The sequence below is a fragment of the Cajanus cajan genome, chromosome 1 (assembly GCF_000230855.2).
Source record: "Cajanus cajan strain Asha chromosome 1, NIPB_CcT2T_4, whole genome shotgun sequence".
Classification (NCBI taxonomy): domain Eukaryota; kingdom Viridiplantae; phylum Streptophyta; class Magnoliopsida; order Fabales; family Fabaceae; genus Cajanus; species Cajanus cajan.
The window spans coordinates 12,753,829-12,770,581 of record NC_138517.1 but is presented as its reverse complement, the minus strand read 5'-3'; the positions used below and the strand labels follow the sequence as shown (position 1 = coordinate 12,770,581).

Genomic DNA, 16,753 nt, shown 5'->3' with positions numbered 1-16,753 from the left:
GACGTCTCAACATGTTAAGAAGAGACTACCCTTAATCTCAACTCGTAAGCGATATAGAACATTTTAAATATATTAATGTTTCGACCATCCAAAATATTGTTTGACGCTTGTTGGACCGTCACGCTTTTATCCTTAAAAAAGCGTTTGGTAGGTTAAAAAGAGACTATCCTTAACCTTAACTCGTAAGCGATGTGAAACATTTTAAACATATCCAAACAGTAACAATATCCATATATATATATTACATGTGTAGTAGGATTATTTTGATTTTGCTATCAAAATATATATTTTTTTTTTTTTTGGGGCAAAAGATGGGTGTACGTGCGTCTATGCATGGATCCGAATGTTACCTCTGCGCGTCCATGTCCGCATTTGCATTTGCATGTCCGTGGCCGTGAAACCCAAACAAAGAAAATGAAGCAAATATAATTTTGACACCAAAACAAATCGTTTTTAAAAGCTTAAAACATTATTTCTTAGAAAATTATGTAATACTGTTGCTAAAACAAGCGAAAAATCCATACATTTTAATTTTTTAGTTCGAGACTGTGTATCAATCCCAAACTTTTCACGCACACCAACCACGCACTTTATGGCACCTTTTGCAACCATCACGAAAAGCAAATAAAGTTTCAAAAGCCCGAAAATATTGCACAATGAAAACTGTAGAGACTAAACCCTAGACTATAGAGAATTTGAAAATTTTGCGAATACGCGAAAATGAACAAAACCAATAATTAACAAAAAGTTACCGTTGAATAATAAAACACTTGTTTTTTTTTCATTAAGTTATTAATCAGCCAATTAAAGTTTAATAATAAAATACGTTGCTCTCAAGTCTTAACAGAAACCTAATAAACTATAATTAATAATCCAAATAGCAGTTTTTATAAACTATATATACATTACCTAGCGTCGTGGCACGTAATTCCGTCATCACAATAAAATGCTACCTATTAAGAAAAACAACACTAGCAAGATTAGGAACAAGAACATAAGAACTTGGTTCCACAAAAACTGAAAAAAAGAGATTGGGAACAAGAACTTGGTTCCACAAAAACCGCAAAAAGAGACAAAGCAATGAAACAGTAGAAACCTACAAAACATAAGAACTAAAGTATCAAATGCATTCAAGAAACGAACATGAAATCTAATAGCAAAGTTGAGAAGTTTCACTTTAACTATAAGAAAGAGGGTGTAAGAATAATAGACAATATAATTTTAGATATGTAAAGAGCAAAGACTAACAGGTAACGAGTCAATACCCGAACCACCACAAAGCAAAGCAAGTTGCTCTTTCTTGGTTCGTTCTTGACTCAAACCCTTTTTCTGTCTCAGCCTCTTCCTCTACTCTAGAATGCTCTATACACCCAAATATAAGACCCCCTATTATGCTTTCTTTCAAAAAGAAAAAATAATTGTCTATTTTTTTGTGATCAAGTCTCAAATGAAAAAAAAATGGTTCATTCTTCATGCAACTCCTAGTGCATCTTTGATCTTCTGAATGGTGCATGAGATGAGGTTATGAACAGTTTCAACTGACTCCACAGTGAACTTGGATGTTTGGTTGCCATTCTGCAACATTTGTAGCCCAACTGTAAGAAGGCAACTGCCACCACCATCACTGCCATCGCTGTTGACCGGATGGCCATCTGGCAGAATAGCAAAGCCTGACGGACGGAGAGCAACAAAGGACGAATCTCCACAGCTCATCACCACGTTCAAGGATTGCATGTTGATCGGCGAATACACCACCATCGAGCCGGAGGCATCAGTCCATGACTCTTGCAGATATTGCACATTGCTGTCTGTGCTATTAGCAGTCTACATATGACACAAAAGAAGAGAATGTTAAATGCAATGTGACGATCTTTCTTTTCACACACTAAAGCCATGTTTGGATAAACTTCTCAACAGGATAGGAAAATAAAACGGTAAAATAAATTAAGTTTCTTTACTGATTAAAATCACAAGATAAAACAAACTTCTGGACAAGTAAACTGAAAAAACTTCAATAAATTAGGCTTATTCATTTTACTTTTTTATTTTGTTCTCTTATAATAAGCCCTAAACTCAAAAACATGCTTTCTTAATTCACTCAAAAACATGTCTCAAATAAAATAAAAACAAAACCTTGCAAAGCATGTGATGCAATAGAAAACTTACAAGGATGGAAACACAATTTCCATCTTCCTGTCCCTTGGGAATCCGGATCATCTCCTGCATTGGACCACCGTTGGACAGCATGTCCCACTCACCTCTAAACTGTCCACTACGCAGAAAGTCAAACACCTTTTGGCGTGACACCGGCATCCAAACAGAAGTTGATGCACTCAGCACAATGCCAGGAGCCTCATTAGGGTCGTCCCCATTTTTCCTGGCCATGATCCTCATGTCATCGCCCAGATTACCAATAGGAAGGATGTCCCACTTGCGTGCAGATGAAGCACAGATCCCTGAGCAGAAGTACTCGGCCATGCGCTGCGCAAGCTTCAGCATGCTCCTCCTACCGGCTTGGTTCATGACTGGTAAGAACAACTTCCGTCAAAATGCAAACTTCGCCGCATTCATCAAAGAGAACAAGTGTTCTTAAGGATGTGACAATGTGACATACCTGTGGGGTCGTCAGATGTGCCAGGAGTGGACATGAGGATTGCCAAGCATTCACACTGCCTTAGGAGGGTGGCAATCCATCTGTGAGCACCAAAGCCAATGCCAGAACTAACCAACGGCCGACAAAGTTGGTGTATCACACTCTCATCATATTGGGAATGTTCAACCCAAGTAATCTACAACAGTGTAATTTAGCTTCAGTTAATCTGATGAATAGTATAAATTCAATGCAATATTAAAGAAAAAATTTTAAGATATGCAAACTTGACTAAAATAGGCCTCAAACACTCAAAAGGATACCATTAAAAACCTTAATTAAAAAAAGGTAGAAAAATTAAAAGAATTAAATATAAATGGAATTAGGGAGGTTTATTGCATACAGTAACCATAGCCAACACTGAACAACAAAGGAAATGTAAAACTGCTAGGTTAATAATATTAAATTAATATCCAAAGGATTAAAAAATGAAACAATTTTCAAATGGTATGCACGGGTAAATCACCACAATGAAGGATTGATCATATTAAAAAGCATGAATTATCAAATTAACTGGCAGTGGCACCATATATACTATAATAGTATGGATGCATATCATTATCATACAGAACAAAAAATATATTAATAGAAGGGTAGAAATAAAAGGATTTAACTCTACTAAAGTGTAGACTATGCAGTCCAGAGAGTAAAGTTCAGAGTGATAGTCGTTGATTGAGGAATCAATGGTAGAGATTTTGATCAAACATATGTACATGCACAACAAATTATAAGTTATGAAATTGTTACAATGTCAACTATTAACTTGAAATTGGTAATAGAGTGGAAGCATAGACTATATAAGTATATATATTCTTTACACAATAAAGATTGAAAAGACCTAGGATTTTTTTTTTTGTTTGTACACTTACAAATAGATGCCCCACAAAAGCCTCAACTATTACTAAACTAGATAAACCTTGTTTCATGCGTTTCTATGAGTTGTAGACAATTTAAGTACAGGCAACATGACACTCCAACAAAGTAATTAGGAGATAATAGAATTTAGGGAAACTATAGGGAAAAGTATAGTAAAACAATAGCAAAAAAACTATACATCGAGATTGGGTTCATTCCATGTAGACCAGTCATGGTAAAAAAAAAAAAAAGAGAGAGAGACACCCTTAACCACAAATGAAACTGTAAATATGATGGGGAATCAAGTAAAAGTTCTAGATAAACTAAAATGTCAGCCATAACAAATCATTCAGTTCATGCTAAACTTAATAAAGAACTCCAAAAATGTCTATTAAATGTTGAGCCTCAAGCAAGCATGAGATGATGCAATGCATACAAAAGAAAATAAGTATCTAAAATATATTATTATAGAACTCACCTTGGAGAAACCATTGGGCATATCCTGAATAACACAGCCAGAAGGAAGCCTCCTGCAGCTCACTAGTGGGTGCAAATTGGCAGCATTACGAGCAATGTCCAGTGAAACATCAACCACAGCCCATACACCTTCTGCATGCTGCTTACAAAACCTGAGGAAACTCAATTGACGAGCAGGGACGAGTGGAGAAAGCAATTGTATCTCGGCAAGCATCTGAAAAGCATTGCGTAATTAGTTCCAGCCAAATATAGCAAAGAAACCAAACAAAAAAGCAGAGAAACATAAGCATACCACTTGCAAAGCCCCACTTCTGGTACCACCAGTGCCACTAGATATTACATCAAGAGTGGCAGCACTAGCAACAATAGATGCAAACATCTCCAACCATCGATCCTGTTGACATAAATGATAAATCAAAAAGATATATGCATTCAACTGTGGCCAATTCAAGACCAAATAATCATCATCATATTCAGTCACAAGTTATATCACCATACCAAATTGTTCAACAAGAAAATATCTTCAAACTATGGGCTAAATTTTATGAACTAAAAGATAAATATGGCCTACAATAGAGTGAAGCTTCTTTTGAATCTACTCTTGATTTGTTAATAACTGCTCTAAATTTCTTATAAAATCAATTAAACTTCATTTTAAGACTAAGAAGTTGGGTATCATACCACGTCCATCAATGTTTCCACAAGGGCCAAACCGTTGGCTAATACTACTCCAGTTCCTCTAGTAGCTTCAGTTACATAACCAGCAGGTTTTGGTCCAATATAAGGAGAACACATTCTTGCATACTCCTCATGGTTCAGCACTTCATTCCTGCCATCAGAACTCTTAATCCAAAGAGGGCTATCAGCCTGAGTCATCTTAACCAATTCATCCATAGCACTTAATGCAAGATCTAAAAGCATAGTTCTCTCCATCTGGACATCATTTCCCATCATTCCCATTGGTGATCTAGAACTCATGTTAGCCATCATAGGTGAGGAGCCCAAAACCCCATCTCCCACATCGAGTCCCATTGGCAACGACATCCCAAAATTGCTTGGACCAGCAATTCCATTTCTTCCTATAGCAAGCTCTAGACAAGAATTTGAGGCCGGCAGAGGCATGGGGCTGGCCATTGATGAGAGGGGCCTGCCCAGGAACTTGTTTGCTAATGCGCATATTCGGTTCAATTCATCCTTTAGCCGAGCATTTTCAATTCTAGTCTGGTGTTCCTCCAGTGAAATTTGACCAGGAATGGCTGGACCACCACAGCTGTTACATATCGGATTTGCCAAAGCTTCCTTCATGACACTGTTCTCAGCTCGGAGCTTGTCATTCTCCTGCTTAAGAATCATGTTCTCATGACGTTCCATTTGCGTCTGAATCAACAAAAGCAATTCATTTAATGTAATATCATCAATGCATCAACAAACTGCATACAAGAGAACAAAATACTAATGTATGTAAATTGGAACCAAATCACATCCCCCCCCCACAAAGATTTTAAATTGCTGTCAGTTTTGTTGCGATCCTTTTTGCCAGAAATTAAGGACAAAGCGCCACAATTGTGATCGCGATACCGTTTCAGACAAAATCACCAAATTAAGGAGTAACTTTTCCGCCGAAAAAATAACAACTGAGACCCAAAGGTTTTAATTGCTGTCAGTTTTATTGAGATCCTTTTAGCCATAAAAGGCGGACAATGCGACCAATTGTGAGCACAATAAAATTTCACCCAAAATCGCCAAATTAAGAAGTAGCTTTTCCGCCGAAAAATAACAACAAAGATACAGAATGTTCCTTTTTAACCAATTATGATTTTTTAATTAAGGGGACAAGTAACTGGCAAATGATTTTAATCTGTTCCAACATGCCTTCATTTGGGTTCGTCGGTTCTGAAACCAGAACTTGACTTGCTTATTCTCCAAGCCAAGCCTCTTGCTAAGATCTGTTCTTTGCTTCTCATCAGGATGAGGACACTCCTTGAAGAACCTAAGATGTAAACAGCAAAATACAACATAAAATCAACCCCTAGCAAACAATTCAATAAAGGATAATCACATTTGTAAGAAAAATATAGCAAAACTTTATAAAGCCATACGCTTCAAGCTCCTGAATTTGTTGAGGAGTGTGTCTATGGTATTTCTTCTTCTTTTTCTGTGGCTGATCATCACCACCATCTTGATCATCACCAGATCCACCATCAAAATTATCACTTCCAGAGCGGCTTTCATACTCATCATCCCTCATCCTCCCCAGCAAATTACTAGTATCAAAACTTTCTCCAATTAGACCCATTTCACTATGGCCTTCCATTTTCCTATGCTGCAGATTAATAGTCCCATTAGCAACAATAACAACAACAAAGATGAGAAATAAGATGCACAAATCTAATTCATAACAATCCATACAAAAGCAAACAACAAAACTTGATACACAGGGAGTTCTAAACCAAAGGGGAGATCAATCATACATCAGATAAACACAAGCTAGAGGAATTTTGCTTTGAAATGTTAATGGGTGAAGAAAAAAGAGGTGGCTCAAAAGTGTAAACACTAGCCATGAAAAGGTTAAAAGGAAAAGTATGCACCACAACTCTTGCACCCCCACCAACCACTGTTCTCACTATAGCTGCTAAACAAAACCCTCAAACCCTATAAAAAGTTATGGATCTTTTTCTCTCCCAAACCCAAACTCAAACTACCATTGTTTTTATATACCAAAACAACATGCAAGTACTGTATTCTCTATTTCGTTCTCTGGCCCCTTGTTTTCTCCAGGCTCTTTTCTGAAATTGTCACTATAACTTTTTGTCAAGGCACTTTTTCATTTCCGTGGATTCTTCGCTCAACTTTTTGACCTTAACCCGAAATTGGGTCAAACGTTCACAACATTGGAAAAAGATATACTCATAAACAGAACCCAAAATATAAAAAAACGCTTCCTTGTCAACGCTCCATGCATGAGTTTCACCCCCACTCCTCCCTAGAATTAAGTCATTCCAGATTCAGATGCACGAAAAAACAAGATAAGGAAAAACCCTTTTTTTCTGACTCAATGTTCACACCTGTTTCTCCAATTTGCACAACCCTCCAAATCAGAAAAAATGAAAAGTGACGAACTACAGTAAATGCCCTTGATTTTTTTCTTCCTGTGGTTCACACCTGACCCGGTCAGGCCAATTCTTTGTCACTACTAAAAAAAATTTTCCAAGGAGAAAACCCAAAAAAGAGTCTTGTCCAAAGCCATTGCACAAGCCAAAAACAATGAGCAAGTGAGGATTTTTTATGAAAAAAGACAAAAACAAAACACAAAACACAAAAACAAGATTCACACTGCACCTCACTTTTCAAATGCATGACACCAAATCATAGAAAAAGACCCAGTTGACTCACACCACCACCCCTCCCTCACTGATACAAAGTAAAAAAGTTGAACCACACAGAAACGAAGCCAGGTACGGTGACAAAGTTATACCTTTTAGTTTAGCAGTCCCAAGCAAAATGCAGAAAAACAAATTCTTTCTTATTTGTTTAAATTTTCAGATCCTTCCACTCTCTCTACCTGGGATCTGTAGAAGAGAAAAGGACAGAGAAAGTATCATATCATATGTTATAATGCTATTACATAAATAATAAATAACTTGGAAGAAGAAAAAAAGTATTTTTTTTATTCAACACTAGTAAAAAAATAACATAGCTGACTTACAATGACTCAAAGAATCAGAATTCAGAAAGTCAATGGCTTTCAACTATCTGAAACCCAAATCAAAACCAAGACCCTTTGAAGCAAAACTCAAAACTCAAAACCCAAATCCCATTTTGAATCCAATGTCTGTCTCCTTGGTTGGTTCTCTTCCTTCACTAAATGGCATGCAGAGTTTCTCTCTCTAAATCTTCTGAAATCTGATAGACCCTTTCTCTATTCTTTCTCTCTCTTCATATTCTCAACTTTTACTTTGGACATTTGGCAATATATAGGACCTGAAGAGGGAGAGTGAGAGAGGCGTGTGGGGCCCACTGACAAAAACAGCGGTTCGCAATGTCCGCGAGGCGCGTGAGACACGCGCGCGTGGGATGTTTGTCCTTCGACGCTGTCTGGGTTTTTAGATTGCCCTGTGTTTCCGCGGCAGCGCTACAGTGCGGGCAGGACCACAGAAGAAATTTTATGTTACCCAATGAGAGTACTCGAGGGCAGTTTTGTCTTTTCACAGAAAGAGTATTTCTGGCGTGACCCTCTCCGGGATTGACAAAATCCGAATATTCAATTATCGGATTTTGCTTATTTTCTCCTTTTTTTTGCAAAACGGGAAAAGAATAAAAAAGAAACGAAAAAAATCCTAGTTTGCGTAATTTGAATCCTATTTTTTACTATATTCGACGTTGACTTAGAGAAGAAACAAAATCACAAAATCCTCTCGTGTTTCAAATTTTCTTCAACTTTTTTCTAATAAGGTAAGAAAATGACTTACTTAAATTGTTAGTCAATGCCGACTTCACATGATAAGGAAAGATTTATGACTAGACTGCCACGGATACATTTTGTTTTTTTTTTTAATTTATTTTCATGTCAATGTTTGCACAATACTTTATATTATTATAATTTAATAAAGTTTGACTTAATCGTATTATTAAAAAGTTTGACTAATTAAATAATTATTCACACACTGAAAATTTTTCAACAATACATGTGATACAATATAATTAAATATAAGTAGTATAAAGAAACTATAATTTGATTTGTGAACAAATGAAAAAAAAATTCAAAGTAAGATTATATTTAGTATTTGTTTCCATTAAAATGCGTGACTTTCGTGGCTTTTTTGTTAAAAATACAGACCGGGTGGAAAATGCTTAAGAAAACACATTCTTGGAAGTCATTTTTATAAAATAAAAAAATAAAAATAAAAATGATTCAATGTTGTAAATTTAGCAAATCATTCCAAAAATGACAATCCTATTTATATAGTGTAACATGTTTACTTTTATCATTTGAATCTACTATCTAGTATATGGTTAAAAATTATCTATATATTAACGAAACGTTGTTATCCTTTGTTTATTAATAGTGCATAAGAATCAAATCGTCACTCTTTTTCCAACTATTCCAATCAGGATTTGAAAAACAGAAAAATTCAAGGGTGAGAAAAATCTAATATGTTATAGCCAATCTGCTACAATATATAAAATCAAAAAATAAAGTCTAGTTTTGGACAAAACAAAGTCTAATTTTTGGGGGAAAAATCACATAAATATTAGAGTACTACTAAAAGAATTTCATTTAATAAAGACATTAATTTAGTTTGTTCTTTTTTAGTATTAATTGTGTAACAAAAAAGTTATCAATAAATTTGCACTAATAATATGATATAATGATATTATATATCAGTTTTCAATTTTAATATACTATTATAATTTGATTAAGATAGATGTGGATGGTATCTTTCATTGTTGGATGAGAATGCATCTTATATTTTTGAGGTATATATAATAAAGGGTATGATAAAAATAATATATATAAAAGATAATTCTCATTTTATAATATTATAAGGTTGAGTTAAATATAAATTTATAATTTAAAAAGATGATATAAGCGTTGATGTGATTAGCTAATTAGCTAATCAAATCTTATTGATTAGCTAATCCGTTAATCAAATTTTATTTTTCATTGTAACATCAATTTATATTTCAGTATTTTTTGATATGGTTGTTAAAAATAACTATTCTCACTATTATATAAGATATGTATCACAAGTATTGATAATCAATTCATAAAACTATTATTCTACATATACATGCATATTTGTACATGGTATCAGAGAGCCGGTGTAATTCTAGAGATAGAGAAATAATTAATATCATTTATCACATGGTGAGAGGCTCCTGAGTCAAGAAGCCATGAAGTATCATCTTGATCGCCAGTGACAGATCCAGAAATTTTAGATAGTGGGGATAATATTTATTCATATATCTATAGTATTAAAAATTTTATAACTTTTAAAAACATAAATACATATCATAATTATTTTTTACAAGCTTTTATATCTACGATTACTATTAAAGATGAAAATAAATTAGGTTATACTAAAATTTATTATAATTTAGTAGGTTTGAACCTAACTTTCTTTAAAAATATATATCTTAAGTATGACTTATTTATCTATTATAGATATTTTTTTAAATGTTTGGTTAGAACTACAATCCTAAAGACCTACTTTATAATAATTTAACACTATTAAAAATATATTAAAAAAATATGTTAAATTTTATAAAAATCAAGTTTAATTTATTTATGATATAAACATGTTTTTAATATCTAATATATTTTTAGATAATAATTTATTTTAAGATATATTTTATAATAATAATTCTAAATGGAACATAAATTTTTTTATTTTTCTTATTTTAATTTTTTTAATCAACGTATACAATAAATAGAAAACACAAAAGGTAAACATGTATATTGCAAATTTTATTTTATTAGAAATTAATTTTTTTAAAATATTAATATATGTTAGTATTAATATATATATATATATATATTATAATTAAAAAAAAATTTAAAAAATTATTCATTATTAAGGAGTATATTTTATCGCATAAAAGAATTAACATCCTTCAAAAGTTTGACAGACATCAAATAAATGAATATCTTTTTCAAATCTATATTTTATATATATAATAATTTAAACATATATATTTATTTTATTATAATATAATATTTATTTTTTAAAATATATTATTTTTTTGGATAAAAAAGTATGTATGTGTCAAATAGTAGTGGGGGCAAGTGCCCTCACTTTTCACAACGTGGATCCGTCATTGTTGATCGTTGCAATTGACAACATTGACCTAATGATTAGCTTGATGACAAGGATGATCAGCTGGGTAGCCATGAAGACGATAACATGTTTTGGTTGTGTGGCCTCTACGATCACAATACTGGTAAACAAGAATTGGATATTTGGAACCCTCACTATTGTCATTGAAATGATTTCGACTTGAAGAATTATCAAGGTGAGAGTGATTTTTCTTCTTCCCGTGAAAGGCGCTTTGGGAGTGGGTCGTGTAGTTGGTAGTTACAGGAAATGATTGTTGTTGACGATTATATTAATTAACTTATCTAAATTGTTTTTTAACTTATGCCAAATTCTTGAGAGAGATTTTCTCCATATTGGACAGAAAATATTCTTTGGTAATGAACTAAAACTTATTTTAGTTTATGGATAAACCTTTTTCATTTTTTTAATTTCTTCTCTTATAATTGATTATGAAAAGAAATTATCCAAACAAACATTTAACGATATATAGTTAAATACTAAAGATTTAAACTCAACATCACTACTTGAGTTAAAATAATCCTACACTAGTTAATCCATGTTCTCCATATCAGAACTCATTTTCCTTGATTATAATGAAAACTAGTGATTACCATAATAAAAAATGTAGAGTTGTCAAGCAAGTCACAACAAGAAAACATTGCGGTTACCATAATAAAAAATGTAGAGTTGTCGAACTAACAAAACGTTGATGCTTCTACAAGTTTAGTTCTATGATACTACACTTTTCCACTTATGAAGATGCGTTTTAGAATCTCCTAAAGTTAACATGCATCCTTTTGTTTATGACTTTTCCCTCATGTTTTATCTCGTGGAATTACTTAGTCATCACGGTAAGATAATTAATAGTCATTACCGTTTCTTGGTTTAATTATTGCATGGGAGGAGAAAGTGAATGTGGTGATTTTTATATAATAACTATTTGTTCTATCATTGTTGTATATATGGAGAAACTATAATTAGTTCTCACAAGTGTATCTTTCTTCTTGGGGATGCGCTTCTAAATAATTTAATTAGATAAACACAAAATGAAAGAGAAGGAAAATGATGAAGTACAAGATACTTTCCATTTTAAAGTTTATCCAATCTATAAGCGAAAAATATGGTAGGGTTAATAAAAGTTTAAGTTTCATATATTATCAATATGATGATTTTTGCGCTATTAACCAAACAGAAATTGTCCTGAAAATGAATTTTAATTATTACAAAGTTAATAATATCTTACTATACATAAAATATTAAATTGGATGATGGTGTAAAAAAATATTTAAATTGTGAATTTATTTTAACTAAATTAATAAAAACTAATTTTTTATTTCTTTAAAATAAGTTAGATAAAATATACATAAAATTTTGATAGAAGTATAATATATATATATATATATATTTATATATTTATATATATGGTTTTTTGTTACAAGGAATTGTAAGTTAATACTCATAGGAAACAGATTTTTAATTGAATTTGTGTATTTACTTGAGTCTCCATGATTCGACTATAAATAACAAATTACTCTATTTTTCTTAGTGTATAAATTAATAATTAAAAAATATATGTTTTGCCCACTTTCAACTTCATGTGAGAATAAAAAAAAAAGTGCATAAATGACTTATTTAATTATAAATAAGGTTATTGTTAACTAAGCATCAACCATAAGTTCACTATCTAATCGGTATACAGATACAAGTATAAACATTCATTATCTTTATATGACTCTACCTTAATAATTTTTTTTTATAGAAAGATATTTGATGTAATTTAACTAACCTGAGAATTATATTTGCAAGCAATTACTACTTTATCATAATGACTTAAATTATAATAGGCTAGTAAAAATTTTATTTTTTTAATTATCTTTTTCATTTAACAATAGAAATTAATAATATTGTATAGCAAATGGAGAAAGATGAGAACAGTAAGGGATGAAATATGAATTGTGAGAAAGATTCTTATTTTAGTATTTAAGAAATGATAATAATAATAAAATTAAATTAAAAAATAATAAATAAATAAATAAATAACTAAAAACTCCTTGTGATTTGCAAGGTACGTACGTTGTTAATACTGAAGTAAATATTCTTTGGAGTTATTTTTTTAATCAATTCAATAAAAAAGAAATCTTTGTGTTCTTAATTTGATAAAAGGAAAGGGAAAAATGCTTTAAACTCGTATAAAAATGGAATAATTGGATGAATTTTATTTAAAATATTTATTGATATTATTTTATTAATGTTGGTGTAGAATGTCACTAAAAAAATATTTTTTAACCTAAAAAATAACATTGACTAATAAACTATAATTTTCTTGCATTTTTATGATTTTTTTCTCTACTTAGATTTTTTATTCCTTCTTAGTATCATCAATATTCTTTTAATTAGGTCTGTAACGTGATTTTGTTGGTGTGTAAAGTTAAGGTCAAAAGTAAAGAAAACTTTATACAAAATTATATCTTTCATCTCTTTCAAGCATATTATTATATTAGGGTATTACAAGAAATGTTACATATATATAGTGACATACAAAAAGTGTCACTATAGGTATAATATATGTAGGTATATATTTATTTGACATATAGTTACACACAATTTTAGTGTTGATTTTGGATAAAATTTAACATATTTTGTGTGTCACTATAGTCTATACTCATATTTTTTAATAATATATTAATATATATTGTAGTTATTGTGTGGGTAAAAGTAATTTTTAGTGATATGTATAATGTCACTATAAGGTGTGTGTCACTATATGACAATTTTGTTGTAGTGAAGTTACATTTTTCTTTAATTTATTATAATTAAAACTATACATCTTTGTAATTACTTTACAGTTGAGTTTGATAATATTTATTTGTATATCTAGTTTAACTATAATTAGGTTTTTTAAGTGGTATATTTCTTCATGGAAATGTGTTTATAAGTAATTTAATTAGCTAAAAACATAAGAAGATAATTAGGGCATGTTTGGTGGCAATAATATAAAAGGATAAGATACAATAGTCTTATATTCAGGTGTTCCTTTTGCAAATGTGATACGATAATTTTATCTAATTAACTTTTTATTCAATTTTGTTGATATAATGTATTTCTTATTTTGCGAGGAGAATTGAGTTGAGAAAAAAAAAAGATATGCTCTTTCTCTACACCATATTCTCTCTCTATATTATATATTATTATTATACTAGTTACTATTTTAACATATGTAATACCCATGCTAAATGTTTATCATATATATTAAAATTTATAATAAATTATATAAAAATAAATTTATATTTTAATACATAAATTATATTTAAAATTTAAATAAATAAATATTTTTAAATATATAAATTATATTTCAAATTTATGATAAATAATTTATATTATAGCATAATATTATTTTTATTTATTGATATTTATTTTAAAAATACTAAAATTTAATTTATCAATAATTATAATAAATAAAAATTAAATTAAATATGTAGTTAAATAAATTCTAAAAACTTTTTCATCCAAAAATAACTTCTAAAAGTGTTTTCGCCTAAAATAGTCTTTCAAATTTAATATATGTACAAGTTGATTATATTATGTTATATATTATATTATCTATATAATTTAATATAATATATATAATACAATAAAAATAATATTTATATTATATTATGCAAAATATATATAATACAAGCATGACATATACAATATTATATTAATTTATAATATATATATATATATATATTATTATTATATATATTATATATATTTATTATAATTTATAATATTCATTTATATAGTGATATTATATATTAGTTTATATAACATAAATTTTGCATTCAACATTTTATTTTATACATAATTATGATAATTTTGACATATAAATTTAAAAATTTAATTAATTAAAATATTATTAAAAATACAAATATACAAATACTTTTTAGAGAATAAATATTTGAATAGTAATTATAATTTTAAAATATTATATAATTTGAGGAAAATCAACTACATAAATAAAAAATAATTTTGTGCAATATATTTAAAAATTATATTTTTATTATTTATAAATTTTAAACAATTAAGTTAAATATTAATTTTTTAAAAAAAACTGTAATTTTAAGAGACGGTATCTTTTTAATTTAATTTTATGTTAAATTTAGCATAATACTTTATATTATAATAATCTAACTAAGTTTGACTTATTAAATAACGGTTGACACTTTGAAAACTTTTCAACACTACATGCAGTATAATATAATTAAATAATAGTATAAAAGTAGCATTTAATTTTTTTAACAAATGAAAAATATTTTTTAGAAGTAAAATTATATTTAATATTTGATTCCATTAAAAAATTGTGTGATTCTCATATTTTTTAATTAAAAAAATTATCACTTTGATCAAGCAAAATGATTGCAAAAAAACACATTCTCTGAGGTGATATTTAGGGATTAGAGTAGAATAAGCTTTAAATAACGATATTTATATAGTCTGAGTTATTTAAAGTTTTGTCAATTAAAAGGTCAGGTTAATTTAATTTTTTTCTTGCTTTTGCATGTTCTATGTGGCTCTTCCTCATCAGCAGTGGAGTTTTTTGTGATGAGAGCCATTTCTCGTAAAGCATTGAGAAGTAAAACCTTAAGCGAACAATCATGGTTTTAAATATGGGTTAAATGCATTGGAATGTGGTCGTATAACTCCTACCCTTTGCATTCTAACCAATGATGTCTTGTTAATATTCAAAGCATGAGAAAGAGATCGGAGGGTTGTTCCCTTTGATAATGGGACTTCACGTAGTCTTTGCATGCATGGTTTAACTCAATTCTTTTTCTTCCACAGTTCATTCTTTTGTTATGACAAACATCACCCAATTCCTTAAATTCACTCCAAATGCAGTATATATGTTCAGGTGCCCACGTTAGAGGGAATGCTATTGCTTCCTAAACTTTTCTAAGTGACAGTTTTTCACAACTTACTTATACGTTAATGGTGGTGCTATATGAATTTCAGAAGACGAAACTTCTCTGGATGGTGTCGGTCCAAGAAACAATATTCAAGTCTCTTTCTATTGACATTAGAATGGACAACTTTTTTGTTCTTTCTTGAAGCTAGTTCTAATTTACGGTAAAGTGAATGAAAGTGAAGGCTGCACGTTTTAATGTTTTGGAAACCTTTTCTCCCATATTCAGTTATTATCATGCTTAATGCAAAATACGGGGAAAAATTAATTTCATAAAAACTTTTCTCAAAATATGATTAAAGTTCTCGTATATTTAAAACTTAAATCAATGTTTAGCGATTCAACGCATAAACAATAAATAAGTAGTTGATACTTTAAATGTCATACAAAAGTTTTAAAGTCAAAACAAAACTAACATCTGAAGCAATATTTAAAATAAAAATTTGTATGTCAAGTTTGATTAAAATAAGATATTGTAATGATTCGTTATGATTGTCACATTGCGAAATAACATAACTAAACAATTAGAAATGTATATTCAATAGCATGAATATATATATATATATATATATATATATATATATATATATATATATATATGTGTGTGTGTGTATACACTACTGTGCACTAAAGGTGGCCTAAGTCACCTATGAGATTAACCTACTGACTATCTTTCAAATACTATAACCCTCCGGTACTTGATTAAGAATTAAGTTTTCAACTTCGTACTTTACTCGAATTGGCCGCTTATAATCGGTATAACTCAACCTGACTCTTATACAGTAGTCGCTTTATACACGTGTGCCTCGACCTTGCCAACACACAAGACCAACTAAGTCCTAGAAGAGAACAACACATCATCCACTCCAAGGGACAACTTCCTGAGGAAGATTTTTCAATAAATTGGACTCTCATAACACTACAACACTATCTCAATCTGCACAATGGGATGAATAACTTCGAAAACATCTCCCCTAATCTTAGTGATCAATACAACTCATCTTCACA

The 16,753-nt window shown here is 30.1% G+C and overlaps 1 protein-coding gene across 6 annotated transcripts; it reads right to left on the bottom strand.

Moving 5' to 3' along the window:
- Positions 1 to 1,108: 1,108 nt before the first annotated feature.
- LOC109804314 (homeobox-leucine zipper protein ROC5) lies at positions 1,109 to 7,922 on the bottom strand. 6 transcript variants are annotated; one of them, XM_020366131.3, is made up of 10 exons: positions 7,689 to 7,922; positions 7,458 to 7,551; positions 6,082 to 6,305; positions 5,855 to 5,972; positions 4,664 to 5,359; positions 4,275 to 4,376; positions 3,984 to 4,196; positions 2,615 to 2,789; positions 2,167 to 2,525; positions 1,109 to 1,824 (listed from the first exon to the last, which is right to left on the bottom strand). In XM_020366131.3, exons 3-10 carry the CDS (start codon positions 6,294 to 6,296, stop codon positions 1,471 to 1,473), a joined length of 2,232 nt encoding a protein of 743 aa, XP_020221720.1. In that variant the 5' UTR covers positions 6,297 to 6,305; positions 7,458 to 7,551; positions 7,689 to 7,922; the 3' UTR covers positions 1,109 to 1,470. The 6 variants fall into 6 exon arrangements, with proteins under 6 accessions (XP_020221720.1, XP_082931395.1, XP_082931401.1 ...); XM_083075269.1 differs by lacking the exon at positions 7,458 to 7,551; XM_083075275.1 differs by lacking the exons at positions 7,458 to 7,551; positions 7,689 to 7,922 and adding an exon at positions 7,048 to 7,394.
- Between the last annotated feature and the right edge of the window lie 8,831 nt (positions 7,923 to 16,753).

Excerpts from the sequence above, each read along its gene's own strand:
- LOC109804314 (XM_083075261.1), bottom strand. The coding sequence starts at position 6,543 with ATGGCTAGTGTTTACACTTTTGAGCCACCTCTTTTTTCTTCACCCATT. Across the intron at positions 4,377-4,663 it reads TGGAAACATTGATGGACGTG|GATCGATGGTTGGAGATGTT; the intron begins GTATGATACCCA and ends TTATGTCAACAG. Across the intron at positions 2,526-2,614 it reads CACATCTGACGACCCCACAG|TCATGAACCAAGCCGGTAGG; the intron begins GTATGTCACATT and ends TGTTCTTACCAG.